At 42.6% G+C, this 16102-nt stretch overlaps 1 protein-coding gene across 1 annotated transcript in view; it reads right to left on the bottom strand.

Moving 5' to 3' along the window:
- Positions 1-16102, bottom strand: part of LOC112409464 (ATP-binding cassette sub-family A member 17-like) — a 77403-nt gene that overhangs the window by 8885 nt on the left and 52416 nt on the right. The window contains 9 exon segments of the mRNA XM_024759614.1: positions 4139-4293; positions 9915-10069; positions 10071-10129; positions 10731-10935; positions 11099-11359; positions 11735-11752; positions 13318-13436; positions 13438-13617; positions 15181-15343. Coding sequence (XP_024615382.1) covers positions 4139-4293; positions 9915-10069; positions 10071-10129; positions 10731-10935; positions 11099-11359; positions 11735-11752; positions 13318-13436; positions 13438-13617; positions 15181-15343 — 1315 coding nt within the window.

The following is a 16102-nucleotide window of genomic DNA, read 5'->3' as shown; positions in this document are numbered from 1 at the left end:
CCAAAAAAAAAAAAAAAAAAAAAAAAAAAAAAAAATCATGAGTGGGTACTGAGTTTTTATCAAATGCTTTTCCAGCTTCTATTGATAAATATTTTTCTCTTTTCATCTGTGAAGGTAGTGCTTTACATTGGTGGAATTTCCTAGTGTTAAACCTTACTTACATTTCTGGAATAAACGTGATGATTGTAATTTTTATTCTTTCAATATACTGCTGAATTTGTATTAATATCTTATTTAGGGTATTTATGTTCCTGTATGAAATTGGCCTATGGCTTATGTTGGATACTGTCTTTGGTTTTTCGCTTAAGATTGGGTAGTGCTCTGTCTTCTCTCCTATGCTTCTGAAGCGGTTATACAAGAAGGAAATAACTGTTTGGTGGTGGTTGGTATACTTGCCCATCAATCCCTTTTAGCCTAGACTCTTTTAAGAAGGGGTAGATCTTTAATCATTATTTCAATTTTACCTCCAGTTTTGGTCTATATAGGCTTTCTATTTCATGAACAAATTTTGGGATAGAAGGCTTGAAAATGTTATCATTTGATGCAAAGAAAATGAAGAAATGTGATGTTTCTTACACACCTGAGTTTGCAGTAAGCCTGTTGCCATGGTGGCTCATCTGGGATGGCCAAGGAGCCCTGCTCAGAGCATGGTGGCACCATGGACCAATGACAATCCCACAGTGGAGCCGAATGATTCTGAGTGAGTAACTCTTGACAGAAACGCATGTGGACTCTCAGAAGTCACTGCTGATTTTTAGAATACTAGCAGATTCTGGTAAGAATGTATTTTAGGAAATGTGAAAGAATGCTTAAAAATATTTGTACAGGGGCTTCCCTGGTGGCGCAGTGGTTGAGAGTCCGCCTGCTGATGCAGGGGACGTGGGTTCGTGTCCCGGTCCGGGAAGATCCCACATGCCGTGGAGCGGCTGGGCCCATGAGCCATGGCCGCTGAGCCTGCGTGTCAGGAGCCTGTGCTCCGCAACGGGAGAGGCCACAAGAGTGAGAGGCCCGTGTACCGCAAAAAAAATAAATAAAATTTAAAAATATTTGTACAGATAAAGGGTGGTAAGCAGAAGGCTCACAAAGGAAGAGAGCAAGGATATAGCTCTGTTAGAGTTTGATGATGAGATTAATCCATGTGAGATTTCTAGGAGAAAATGGAGAAGTGGAGGAGCAGGTTTAACAATATTTAAATTCTATATTTCCAACTATGAATTTTCACAAATTGCCAGGAGGTGATGTGCAGATGGGCTCCAGGGAGACTGAAATCCAATTTCTTGCCAGCCAGGCAGGATGAAGGTCTTATAGGCAGATGCCACTTGATTTTAAATAATACAAAGAAATGTAGCACTTCTTATCATTTGAGTTTATGGAGTAGGTTCATACTTTCTTGTCTGTGAGCTTCAGTAAATGTCTGTTGGATGGATGATTGATGACAATTATGCCAGTGGGAGGGTCTCTCCACGACCATCTGCCCTTGACCTGTCTTGTCTTGTCTTTTATTCCTTTGTTTGTTCATTCCTTCTTTCTTTTTTACAACAGCTTATTGACATATAATTAGCATACCATACAATTTATCCATTTACCACAATCACCCATCAGCTGTGTTCAGTTCAATGGTTTTTAATGTAGTCACAGTGGTGGTCCATGATCACAACCAACTTTACAGCATTTCATCACTCCTCCGCAGAGCAACTTCAAATCCATGAACAGTTACTGCCCACTTTCCCCACTAGTCTACTTACTGTCTCCATAGATTGCCTGTTCTGGATATTCCATACAAACAGAATCACACAATCTGTGGCCTTTCGTGACTTGCTTCTTTCACTTAGCATCATGTATTTAAGGTCCATCCATATTGTAGTGTGTGTCAGTGCTTTCCTTTTTATGTTTTTTTAAATTAAATTTATTTTTGGCTGTGTTGAGTCTTCATTGCTGCACACAAGCTTTCTCTAGCTGTGGCAAGTGGGGACTACTCTTTGTTATGGTGTGCAGGCTTCTCATTGTGGTGGCTTCTCTTGTTGTGGAGCACGGGCTCTAGGCATGCGGGCTTCAGTATTTGTGGCACACAGGCTCAGTAGTTGTGGCTCACGGGCTCAGTTGCTCCGTGGCATGTGGGATCTTCCTGGACCAGGGCTCGAACCCGTGTCCCCTGCATTGGCAGGCAGATTCTTAACCACTGCACCACCAGGGAAGTCCCCTTTTTATGGTTGAATAATATCCTATTGCAGGGATAGATCACATTTTGTTTATCCATTCATCTGTTTGTTGGTGGACACTTGGGCTGATTCCACCTTTTGGCTACTGTGAAAAATGCTGCTATAAACATTCATGTACAAATTTTTGTGTGAATGTAACTTTTCAGTTCTCTTGGATATATACCTAGGAGTGAAATTGCTGGGTCATATGGTAACTCTGTGTTTAACCTATCTTCTCTAATAATCTTAATCTTTTAATTGGAGTCTTTAGTCCATTTATATATAATGCAATTATTAATATATTTGAATTTAAATCTACCATCTTATTAGGGCTACCTACTTGTCCCATGTGTTCTTTGTTCCTTTTTCTCTCGCACTTATTGTCTTCTATTGACTATTTTTTATAATCCACAGGGCTGCCTGAGTGTCTTCTTTTTTCTTTAAATATTTATTTATTTTCTTTTTTGGCTGTGTCAGGTCTTAGTTGCAGCACATGGGATCTTTCCTTGCGGTGTGCAGGCTTCACTCCATAGTTGTGGCATGGGCTTAGTAGTTGTGGCACAAGGCAGATTCTTAACCACTGGACCACCAGGGAAGTCATGACATGGCCACTAGCTTTCCCCAGAGTGAGTGATGTGAAGGGGAGAGTGTACTCAAAACATAAGCTGCAGTGTCTTTCATAACCCAATCTCAGAAGTGACATGCCATCTCTTCTACAGTATTCTGTCAGTCACACAGACCAACCCTGGTACAATCTGGGAGGGGACTACTCAAGGGTGTAAATATCAGGAGGGGGTTTTTAGGGGCTGTATAGGAGCAGTTTTTATATGTTTTTAAAGTTAAACTGATATAAATTCAAATTAGAATGTTATAACTTTAGGATGTTAAATGTAATTCCCATGGTAACCACAAAGAAAATAGCTATAGAATATACCCAAAAGGAAATGAGAAAGGAATTAAAATGTTTCATATGAGGTACCTAGAGTAGTCAAACTCATAGAGACGGAAAGTGGAATGATAGCTGCCAGGGGCTGGGCGGAGGGAGATGGGGAGTTAGTGTTTCATGGATTCAGAGTTTCAGTTTTGCAAGTTGAAAAAAGTTCTGGAGATAATGGTTATGATGGTTGCACAACAATGTGAATGTACTTAATGCCACCGAACTGTACATGTAAAAATGGTTAAAATGGTAAACTTCATATATATTTTTCCACAATTTAAGAAAATAATTAATTTTAAAAGGTGTTGAAAGGATGTGGATAAATTGGAACCCTCATACATTGCTAGTGAAATGTAAAATGGTGCAGCCACTGTGAAAATAGTTTGGTGGTTCCTGAAAAAGCTAAATAGAGTCACCATAAGACCCAGCAAACCCACTCCTAGGTATATACTCAAGATAACTGAAAACATGTTCGAACAGAAACTTGTACGTGAATGTTCACAGCAGCATTATTCATAATAGCCAAAATGTAGAGACAACCCAAATGTCCATCCACTGATGAATGGATAAACAAATTGTAGTCTATCTATGCAATAGAATATCATTCAGCCATAAAAAGGAACAAAGTAGCGATGCACACCAAAACCTGGATGAACCTCAAAAACATTGTTGTAAGTGAAAGAAGCTTGATACAGAAGGTCACATAGTGTATGATTCCATTTACATGAAATGTCCAGAACAGGCAAATCCATAGAGACAGAAAGTAGATTATTGGTTGTCAGATGCTTGGGGGAAAAGGGAATGGGAAGTGACTGTTAATGGATGGGGTATTTCTTTTTTTCAGGTGACGAAAATGTTCTAGAATTAGATGGTGATGATGGTTGTACAACCTTGTGAATATACCAAAAGCCAATGAATTGTATACTTTAAAAGGGTGAATTTTCTATGAATTATATCCCAATAAAAATGTAATTAACAAATTCTGTTTGCAATACTCACAAACTTGATTGCACTCAGTCTGTTTCAGGCTCTTGGCATTGCAAAACATCTGTAGTTCAAAGTTGTAATATAAGTTGGAGAAAGCCATCCCCAGGCAGTGGCCTGGAAGCGGTAGAAATGTGTGATCCAAAGACTCTGAGACTTTTGTGTAGCCTAGATCTGTGAGGGGAATAGAAAATATTAACTCTTCTTTCAGGAAGAAAAGGGAACATCCCCTAGCAACTCTCTGAACCCACTGTGCCTTTTATCCTGTATAAGGGATCTGTTATCTCTATCTGTTGCTATATCTGTCTCTGCACGTCACACTGCCAGGCCCAAGACCAGAATCAGGTTCTCCCTGACTCCCAGTGTTCCCTCTTCCCCTGTAGTCATTCAACCTCCAAGCCATAAGTATTTTTCTTTTGCAGTGCTTCCTGAACCTGTCATTTTACTTCTATTCCTATTGTTTATGCAGACAAATCAGAAAGAGCTTGGTGTGTTTGAGAAAACCAGCAAGAACGTGGCTGCAGAATGGGATGCACCTGTGGAAGCAGTGGATTTGAAGGCTGGAGGTTTACAAATGAGTTAGGGCCAGACAGGAGGGTCTGGTGGGCCAGCTTTGGAGTTATTTGAGTGTCATCTTACAGGTAGATAAGAACACAGTTCCTGCCTGTACAGTTTGTAGAGCCAAAACCATCATTATTTGCAAATGCTGTACATTATCATGTACCTAGAAAAGCCACAAGAATCAATCAAAGTGCTATTAGAAATAAAAGAGAGGGAACTTCCTGGTGGTCCAGTGGTTAGGACTCCACACTTCCAATGCAGGGGACACAGGTTTGATCCCTGGTCAGGGAACTAAGATCCCAAAAGCCTTGCAGCCAAAAAAAAAAAAAAGAGAGAACAGAATAGACTCGCAGACATAGAGAACAGACATGTGGTTGCCAAGGGGGAGGGGGTTGGGGGAGGGATGGAGTGGAGTGGGAGGCTGGGATTAGCAGATGTAAGCTATTATGCATAGGATAGATAAACAACAAGGTCCTACTGTATAGCACAGGGAACTCTATTCAATATCCTATGATAAAGCATAATGAAAAAGAGTGTATATATGTGTATAACTGAATCACATTGCTGTACAGCGGAAGTTAACACAATATTGTAAATCAACTATACTTCATTTTAAAAAAAGAAATAAAAGAGAGGTCATTAAACTGGCTGGTTATAAAATAAATATACAGAAACTGGGGCCTCTTAGAGGTTTGAGAAGCCAATTTTTTAGGTTCATGTTATATTGAAAAGTGAAGAAATGCCAAACGGGGTTATAAATAAACTGTGTTATATTTAAAATATTTTAAATGTTTATTTACAACAAATAAACACAACTGCTCTGCAAAATAAATATGCTACTCATAAGCTAATTAATTTGTAAGAGGGTTAACTCATAATGTGCTGCTTGGGTCATGAGCCAGCAGTGGGGCCATGTTTACAGTCCACAAACGTAATCAAGCCCTCACCCACCCAACAGGCCACTTCGTGCTTATCCCTGATAACTACATGTGCTACTAGCCGCCATCCTTCACAAACCACAAAATATCCTCACCAACAAAAAGGGGAAATAACTGGGTGGGATTAGAGCTCTAATTTCAGACTTCATGACTAGTCACACCACCAGCTCTAAACCAGTGGGTAGTCCAAGGGAGAGAGCCTGTGGACGTGTGACTTACAGATTCCCTGAAGAGAGGCTGAATAAACTCTTCATATAAAAAATGAACTCTACTCTCAGGGCTTGGATTTAGAGTAGTACAGCTTTTGGGTGTCAATCTGTGAAATTTCTGTCAGTGGAGGCTACTGTGATGTATGGTGAGGTGAACTTGGATATGAGGTCTCCAGACCAACATTTCCTGGGTCAGGACTCAGAAACTGAGCATCAGAGCCAGGGTCCACCCATGCGGCTGGAGGCGCAGTTTGGGGCACAACTCAGAAGTCGTGGCTCCACACTGTCGCCGAGGCCCCAGAGTCACGGCTCTGGTGACCAGACAGCTGCATCCAAGGAGACCATGCCTCAGCAGTACAGCTGCAAAGGTGGCAGACATGGCTCTGGGAAGGAGACACAGTGGGTCACGTCCTCCTCATTTTTTCTCTTTAGAATTCTAAATTTGGAAATCTAACCTGGAGACTGAGGTAGAGGGGAGATGGGAAAACTACCAGAACGTCAGCAGTGCAGCTCCTGTGTGGGGTGGAGAGAAAGACTTAACCACTAAGCAAGGCTCATGAGCCCCGACTGGGAATGAACAGTCAGCCACGGTCTCCTCCCAGACCTTCCCCTGTTCAGCGAAAATCTTCGGGCCCCTTAAGAGACGAGTTGTTGAAATCTGAGAGGGGACAACCCCACGCCCCAAGCTCACCCTAACTAGAATCAGTTCACCAACAATACGTGTAATCAAAGGAACAGATACTTACAACTTCTGCTTGTTTTCCTTCCTTCCTTCCTTCTTTGCGGATCCTACTCCAAAGCTTGTTGAAGACTGAGGAGAGGTCACAAACCATCCATATCTAGCCCTCCAACTGAAGGACTTTTCTCTGCCACATTCCTGGGTGGGATCCATCCTTTTCTGGATCTTGTGTCTTCTTTCTCCTTTACTTTACTCCTTCACTTTGCTGGCCTATATCCTTAACTTTCCAAGAAAGTGACGTGGTGACTTCAATTTCTGTTTGCCCATTTAAAATTGTCTTTGTTCTGTCCATACACCTGACTGACAAGTGAATTCAGTATAGAACTCGTTGTCATCTAGGAAGCATCTGGGTCTTTTTTCATTCAGTGTTGGATATTTGATGGATCCCTTCAATCTTGAAGTTTGTTTTTTCAACTCTGGGAAATATTTTTGTTTTATTTCTTTGGTAGTTTCCTCAACTTCATTTCCTCTGTTTTCTCTTTCTGGAATGCTTATCAATTGAATATAATAGCATCTCCTGGACTTACTCTCACGTTACCTGCCTTTTTTCTCAACTTCTCCTATTTCTCTTATCGTTTTGCTCTACTTTGGCAGGTTAATTGACTTTATTTTCCAACACTTCTGCTAAATTTTTATTTTGGCAATCAGCTCTTTCTTGTCCTCAAAGTTTTTCTTCTTCATGGAATTCTTTTGTTTAATCTTTGTTTTGTTTTCGTTTTGTTTCCTGCATGGCCCTACCCCTGTGTCTCCTTTTTGTTGGTTTGTTTTAGTCTTTTCTTGGCTGCCATCCTCAAGTGATCAGTGATCCTTGATTGGTCTGTCTATTCAGAGAGACAAATGAGGCACCAGGAGGTGATTTGCTAGCTTTGTTTATGGAGGTAGGGGGGCAGGCTACATTTTAAGGCAATCAGGCAGGGGACCAGTCCATAATGTTTAGGTCTCTTTTGGAAGCAGTTTCAATTCATCAAGAGGAGGGATCTCTGACTGCTTCCGGGTGGGGAGTGGTGGTAGGGCCAGTGGAGATGGAACAGACTGTTTCACTCCCTTTCTCTGTGGTCCCAAGCCTCTCGAGGATTCTGTGTTGCTAAATTAGATACTTGCTCAGCCATTTCCCCCTCTGAATGCACTTTAGATGTTTCTTCATTGTGAATTCATACATTTTTATTTCCTTTGCTATCGTTTTAGTAGAGTCTCAGGAAAAAGAGCTCAGATTTAGCTTTCATAACTCTCTGTCTACTGCCATGGTGACAGCATCTTAATGAGGCCTCTAGGGCATGTGTACAAGGGCCAAGGGCCAGCCTCTAAAGTATAGTTTTCTTTCTCAGGGAGTAGGGATGGAGCCTGTGAAGGCACTGGCATCCTTTTCCCCAGACCAGAGGTGAAGCTTCTTGCCTTGTCCCAGCCTCCCTCTTTTTTTTTTTTTTTTTTTTTTTTTTGCGGTACGCGGGCCTCTCACTGTTGTGGCCTCTCCCGTTGTGGAGCAACAGGCTCTGGACGCACAGGCTCAGCGGCCACGGCTCATAGGCCGAACCGCTCTGAGGCATGTGGAATGCTCCCGGACCAGGGCACGAACCAGTGTCCCCTGCATCGGCAGGCGGACTCTCAACCACTGCGCCACCAGGGAAGCCCCCTCCCTCCTCTTTGACTCACCCGATTTCCAGTTAGTTTTAGCAGTTGCCTCCTGCTAAGCAGAAGAAGTGCCTTGGTCCCTGTATTGCTGCATTGGAGGGAAGAGAAGAAATAGTATGAAGCAATCTAAGAAGAAACAGATCCCAGCAAGGCCAAAGGATCCAGAGAGAATGTCCAGAGAGTCAGGCGCTAGCTTGGTCATCTTCTCTAAAAGCTCTGCTCCCATCAGGGCCCTCAGTGTCCTTGGACTTTCAGGTGCTTGTCCCTCTCGGGTGGGTTGAGCGACAGAGAAGAGAAGAAAGGGAGGACTCCTTAGATTCTCCCTGGAGATTAGGGCAAACATTTCTCAGAGTGATTCCCTGTACCACCTGTGTTGGAATCATGCAGGATGTCTTTAAGTGCTGATCAGTGAATCTCAGATGGAGTTTACAGCTGAGAACTGCTGGATTTGGCTTCCCTCAGGACAGGCCTTTGTGTATCCCCTTTCCTCTGCCTGCAGTGTGCTTTTTGTTCTATTTCAATCATAAAGTCAAAACACTGTCACTTTTATGATCCTCTCAGATGAAAATAATTCCATCTCTGAAATTCCACAGGTGGTATGTATGAGAACTAGAAAAGGCACCACAAACTCTGAGAGTTAAACTAGTAAAATAAATTCAAAATAGAGAATACACACACGTCCTTTAAGAGACAGAATGACTCCCAAGATGAAAGCAGAAGAAGCTGTTAACATATTTTTAAATTAAAAGAAAGAAACGAACAAAACCCCAAAGTCAATTTGAAGGAGGTGGTCAGCATAAAAACAAATGAAAAAAAGCATTACAGAGGTAAAATATGATCATGGATATCCAACCCTGACCCAGAGAGAGATGGCAGCACAGACATGAAGATGTCGGTTTTAAAGGATGTGGTGTGAAGATGGCTCACCCCTCAGTTTCTTTGACTCTAATTGCACGTCACCAAGCAGCCTTCGTCCAACCCTGGCTTATTATTACCTTTTGTGTGTGTGTGTGTGTGTGGTACGCGGGCCTCTCACTGTTGTGGCCTCTCCCGTTGCGGAGCACAGGCTCCGGACGCGCAGGCACAGCAGCCATGGCTCATGGGCCCAGCCGCTCCGCGGCATGTGGGATCTTCCCGGACCAGGGCAAGAACCCGTGTCCCCTGAATTGGCAGGCGGACTCTTAACCACTGCACCACCAGGGAAGCCCTGTTACCTTCTTTTAAACTGAGGAATAATTTATTTCAGTGAAATGCATGATCATAAGTGGACAGTTTGATGAATTTTGACAAATATTTATGCCCATGTAACCAACACCTGGATCAAGATACAGAGTGTTTCTAACACTCCAGAAAGTTCCCTAAGGTCTCCATGTGGTGGACCCCCTCCCCCCAGCTCTGAGCCAAATGCTTTTCTGGCTCAGAGTGTGCCTCTTCCACGTAGCACCCTGTTTTGATGTTTGTCTGCACTGCTGCACGTGGTGAGCATCTATTCCCTCTTTGCTGCTGAGCATACTCTGCTGATGAATATAACCACTGTGTGTCACTGTCTTTCTGGAGATGCATGTTTGGGACGTTGACAGTTTGGGGCTCTTCCATTGACAGCTGCTGAGAAGAGCCTCACACAGGCCCCTGGCAGACACATGTTTTCATGGGTACAACTTCTGTGGCTGCTGGAGGGAAAGTTAAAGCTGTGTGATGTGTAGCCGTAACGGTTCTCACCTTTTTCACTTGTGACTGAGACGAGAACAACGGGGCCGATGCTCAAAAAGGTGAGCGTGATGATGAGCTTAACACAGGCGCTACCCGCATTGTCAAAGCAGAAGCTGGTCAGGTAGATGAAGAGGATGATAGAGGCATAGAGCATTAGCATCAACAACAGCAGGGATGTTTTCTGGGTGTGTAAAAGCTTCTTCATCATAGTACAAAAACACCACCTTTGGAAAGCGGGGTAGAATTTGGAAAAGTCACTAAGAGTCAGTCCTAAGCATTAGAGAAAGGATATTATAATCTTAATTTTAAAAATAAAGCAAATATGGTGTTAGCAGTACTACATTGGCAACTCCCCTTACTCATCCAGCAGTGCAGAGACAGCTGGCTCTGCCCCTGGAAATCAGTGCAGTGAGATCAGGGGCTCAGAGGCAGAACAAAGGGGGACGTGACCCATTCTGCACAAATGACCAGGGAACCTCAAGCTGCACAATTCAGTCACCACCAAAGACTTGCAACTCTCAGTGCCCTGGTGAGCTATTTCTGGGCACTGTCCCCAAGGCACTGTCATTTACTAGCTTGAGGCAGCAGTTGTGGGGAAGCCACAAATTAGAGACCCTAGAGCCGGCCCCTCTGCTCCTTATGATACTGGGACTGAAATCATGTTTTACTGAGGGTCAGCAATGAAGGTGCTTTCACACCCTGTGTGGCCAATCAGGGGCTTAGGTGCCAGCCTGGACTTCAGGTAGGGTTCTGGTTCTTCACAGGGTCCCCAAGGCAAGCCCCCTGTGATGTGCAGGGGAAAGGGCTCAGCACCATGCAGCTCACCAGCAGCAGCAGAGTGGGGATGAGGAAGGAGATGAGGTCCCACAGCAGAGCGGAGAGCCAGAAAGTAGCCATGTAAACACCACTGATGAACTGGACCTGCTTGGTCTTGATGCATCTCTCTTTGACTGTCAAGATGGAGAAAGAGCTAGACAGGAAAGCCATTCCAAAAAGTAAGTTGATAACAAGATAATGTCCTTTAGGACCCCTGTAAAAGACAGGATATAAGGAGAAAGGTAGCCATTTAAGTAGAACTGCTCACAGCAACCATACTCCAAAATAACAATTTGTGATTAAAACAAAACAAAACAAAAAGAAGAGGTAGGTGGTAAAGGGAGAAGAACTGAGGAGGGAAGGAAAGTCGTACATACTCGTACAAGATATTTTCCGAGGTCACCTTGTTTGACTGAGGTTGAGGGTGGTTGAATACCGTTATTGAAGCCCTGGCACCAGAAAGCAACTTGAAGGGGACATTGTCCACCAGTGCCAGCGCCAGGGCAGTGGAATGGTATGCCTGGTTGTTGAACAGCACTGTCACTATGGTGTGGTTCCCCATGTCTTCAAAGGAAGCTGCCACTAGGTAGTTCTGATCAAAGACCTCGGGCTCCTCTTTTTCAGGAGGAATGGCTCTACTGAACGTAGAAGAGAGCAGACCATCCGAGAGCGTCACACCAGGCCCAGTGAGGCAGAGAGGATTCGCCTTTGACCTCCCCCAACCGCTGCTCCTCCTGGGTATCTATCTCATCACTAACCCCCGCCCACATCCGAAAGTGGGCTCCTCCTGACATGGCCGTGCTCTGAATTCCAGCGATCCCCTTTGCCCACAGGGCTGCCTCCTGCCCGAGCCCCATGACCCCAGGGCATCAAGAAAGTTTTCCTTTCATTGACTGGAGCAGTATAAAAAAGTCTTGTCTAGTCATCTTTTAAATCTCAGCTCTGTCTACTCCCCTCCTCCCCACGGCCTTGATGCAGCGCAGGCCCCACCACCTTTGCCTGGACTGTGTGGCTCTAACAGAGCTCCTTGCCTCCTATCCAGTCCCTCCAGTCTCATGTGAAAGGACATGTCTGATCACACGCACCCTACCCAACAATTTCAAGTGACTCTCCCCTGCTCTCAGGATAAAGCTAACCTCCTGCACACGACCTACAGTGCCCAGCTGTTATCCAGACTCCACTTCCTGTCTTGAAGTTCTAGCCATGCCTAAGGACTCACCGTTCCCCATGCTTACAAATGCTCTTCTCATGGTCTGGAATGTTCTTTGGGTTACATTCCCCTGCTGTGGGTCAGTACCTATTCACACCTTAGGCTCCTAACTCTGGAGCATCCTCTGGCCCTCCAAGGCTGAGACATGTCTCTGAGACCATCATTTACGGTTCCTTTGTATTGTAACTACTGTCACTTATCCATATGATCTCTGGGCTAGAAGCTCATCAAGGGCTGGTAATAATACTGTTCATCACTGGACTTCCAGCACACAGTGCCAGGTGAAATATATGACCCACTTAGAATTCTGGAATTTTTAGTGCTGGAAGGGACCTTCAATCACAGCAACGACAATAATGATAATTGAAAAAAACCCCAAAATACCCACAATAATGATAATTGTACCAGTGGCTGAAGGTTACTGAGTGCCAGTGTTAACAGTGTGCAAAGCTCATGATAGGCACTCTCTCATGGAATCCTCCGATGACAATGTGAGGCAAGGTTTATTATTCTTTCCATTTTGCAGGAGAGGAAACCAAGGTTGGAGAGGTAGGTCACTGTAATCCCAACCACTTTGCTACATCATGTTCTGCATTTGGTCTCTTTAGTTAAAAAAAATGCTTAAAATTTTTATTTTAAATTAAAATATCACATGAATATAATTTTTAAAATGAAATAATTATATAAAACTTATAATGAGAAATGGCAGTGCCATGGCCTACCCATCACCATCCCTGGTACCTGCTCACCAGAGGCAACCACTTTGAAATCTTTTAGTTCACGTTTCTCTGGATTGCTAAATAGCCCATCTCTCTATTGACATCCTATCTTGGATGCAAGGACTTTGTTCTTTTATGACTATCCCTGCCCCCTATGGCCTTCCCCTCCCCTCTCCTCCCCCTAGAGTTGTATCATAAATTCAGTTCAATCAATAGTCAGTTTTGACATTACTATGACAAAGTAAAAATTATTCATAGCTGAACCAAGCAGTATATTATGATGTTTCTTTTTTTGTACAACTTTCCCCCTCTGAAGTTAATAACGTTCTCCTTTTCTCATTTGCTTAGTTTTCTCTACGTCTATCACTAAGTCATCCACAAACTCCCTTTGTGGGAGGGAGTGTAAATCTCTTCTTAATACATTCAAATGTAACAGAAAATTTATCAGTTTCATTTTTGGACATGCTTTAGTCCCTAGAAAGACACAACTTGGTCTCATTTCTAGGAACTCTCCCTTTCCTGTTTGGTTTTTGAAAGATGTTTTTCTGAGACTTCTAGCTATTCACTCTGACTTCAGGGAGCATCACGTGGCCTGGAAGCACATGGCTTCACTACAAGGAGCAATGGGCCTGCTTCCTGCCTCGTTTTCCTGGGCCTGGTACTTAGCAGCTGCAGAGGAATCTGTTCTTCAGCCATGAGCATATCTGTAAAATGTTCTGAAAGCTGAGGACCCAGCCTGGATTTCAGAGAAATAAAGAATGGAACAATAGTTTGACCATATGTTTTTTAGAGTCAACTCCAATGGGACATTTTCCATGCTTGTACTGAAGTTGAGGAATGAGAGGCTGACCATAAGGATCACCAGAGGTACCAGGATCTGTACTGACAGCATCATCATCGAGTTGCACCAAGAATATGTAGCCCTTTTCAAGAACATGGCATAGAACTGTTGGCAGAGAAGCCTGAACTACAATTTTTAAAAAGGGGGAAACAACATTAACATAGTCACAGGTAGAAGCTGGCAGGCAGTTACGTGGCTCACGTCCAATTGTATTCTCTCATATTGTGTCTAACATTTCGATGATGTTAAAAATTGCTTCAGATTAAAATTCTTTGACTTAATTATTTGATTAACATTTAATGGCAGAAAAAGAAGGCACAGATTGGAAAGAGTCTGGAAGAGTAGCCTAAACAGATACCAAATATAAACATTATATAATTGTTTTTCACCTGCCAGATTGGCAAAAAATTTAAGTTGATGAGGATATGAGGAAAATGCCATTGCTGGCATTTTAATTTGGTATAACTTTTTTTAGAAAACAAATTAGCTGAATGAATAAAATTAATTTGATATTCACACAGTCTTTAATCTAGAAATTTTACTTCTAGTAATGTATCCTACAGGTATACTTGTGTAAGTATGCAGGACACGTACAGAGATGTCCCTGTGGCATTGACAGTAAATGTCAAAGTGTGTAGTCGTGTGCACTGAGATCCCAAGATCCAGTGCTGGGCCCAGAGGCAGCAGACTGTGGAGGTGGGCACTGCATATGCTCCCACCCAACTTGTCTGTAGTGCTGCACTAGCTGGGGCAGGCAGCGGGGCCTTCAAGCCTCAGGTACCAGTGTTCATTGTTCTCAAAATACCAAAAAATCCCTGAAAGTCTCTACCAAGCACCCCCCAAGTTTCCCACATTTGCCATGATGGAAGCTCCTTTCCCCTCAAACATTCATTAAAAGGCACTGCTAATAACTCATCAGAGGTGGTGCTCTGAGAAATACTTCCTGGGAAGGTTCCAGAACTGTTTGCTAAAGCAAAGCCTGGCCAAGTAGAGGCCGGACAGATCCTTCCTGGGGGTTGGAGAACAGCCTCCTGTATAAGACAGGCACTGGCCTAGATGACCCCCAAGACCCTTTCCAACTTGGAGGCTCCATGAATGGCAGCTTCCCCTTGAATAGGTGATTTAAGACTACGAAACAGTGAGATTAATCTCTTCACTAACCCATGAAAACCAGTCTCATTATTTTGCAACATACCTTATAGATAGCTAAATCAAGACCACTATAAAAAATGCATATCAATATTCTTTTTTTAAGCATTAAAAGAATGTCCATGTACTTCATAAGAATATATTTTTAAAAATTTAAATTCCAGGTGGTACAACACATGATCTGTTTCACAGTGAAAAATTAAAAAGATTAAGTATGGTTTTTGGCCAGTAGATTTAATGCTTTTATTCTTTCTTCTTCCTGGTGAAAGGAATGGCCACGACTTTTTCTAGATCTTTTCTGATACTCCCTTCCATTGTGTTGATCCTAGTCAGAAAACACCAGCATTCTGACTTTGAAGTGGAGCAAAGAGCATGGTACTGCTGAAACCCAGCAGAGCCAATCTTTTATGCCTAAAATCTGCACATTTTTTCTTAAGCCCCTATTAAAGGTTGATATATACTTCTTGACAGAATAATATCATGATTCCAAGAATGAAATAAAAATCTGCTTTCTTGCATGCATTTGAAATATTTGCTCACCCCAGTGTTTGGTTGGATTGGTAGGCTGGACTGTATTGAGAAAATCCTTGAATTAAGACGTTTAATTCTATTAACAGGAACTCTGCTAACCAGCGGGTGAGAATGGAAGGAGGGAAGCTTGATGATTTGCATATCTATACTGGAATCTACCAACTTACTAACCCTAAACCAAACCAGAAACAAAAAGAAATAAAAATTCTCAAAATCACAACACATTTCATTTTGTTTGGATTTAAAGAATGAAAGTTGTGTAAGATATAAAAAAAATAAGTTAGGACAATAATGAGAGCAAAAAGAGCTGCACCAAGATTCCATACTGCTAGCAAGTATATAATGGCTAGAAAATTCTTAAATAGGCACTAAATAAGAACTGAATTAACTGACCAATGACTTTTCCAAATAACTGAGGCAACACTAGCATAAATAGATTTCATTATTTTCCTTAAAAGATACCACATACAAATTAAAACAAAAATATCACTAATATCTATTTTATGAGCAAAACTATAAATTATAAAATGCAGCATTGCTGACGCTCTAGGACAGGGGTTTGTAAACTATGGCCAGTAGGCCAAATCCAGCTCAGAAAGGATTTTACATTTTTAAATGGTTACATGTTTAGATTGTTATCTAAGTGACTTACGTAATACCCTTGATTATGCCACTAAACCTACATAGCCTGAAGTACTTACTACCTGGCCCTTTAAGAAAAAGTTTGCCCCCCCCCTCCACCACACACACACACACACACACACACACACACCAAGGCAAAAAGATGTATTCATTGTTGGCAGCAAACTGTTAGGTCAAGAAACATATTTTTATTCATAGTCTTTGGGCCAGTTATTCTACTGCTGGGCATTTGTCACAACAATATAATCCAGTAAACTGGTGACTCATTTTCCCTCTAGTACGGTTCTGC

The sequence above is a fragment of the Neophocaena asiaeorientalis genome, unplaced genomic scaffold (assembly GCF_003031525.2).
Source record: "Neophocaena asiaeorientalis asiaeorientalis breed wild unplaced genomic scaffold, Neophocaena_asiaeorientalis_V1.1 scaffold254, whole genome shotgun sequence".
In the NCBI taxonomy this organism is placed as follows: Eukaryota; Metazoa; Chordata; class Mammalia; order Artiodactyla; family Phocoenidae; genus Neophocaena; species Neophocaena asiaeorientalis.
The sequence above is the reverse complement of the archived record's forward strand: the minus strand, read 5'-3'. Positions and strand labels throughout refer to the sequence as shown.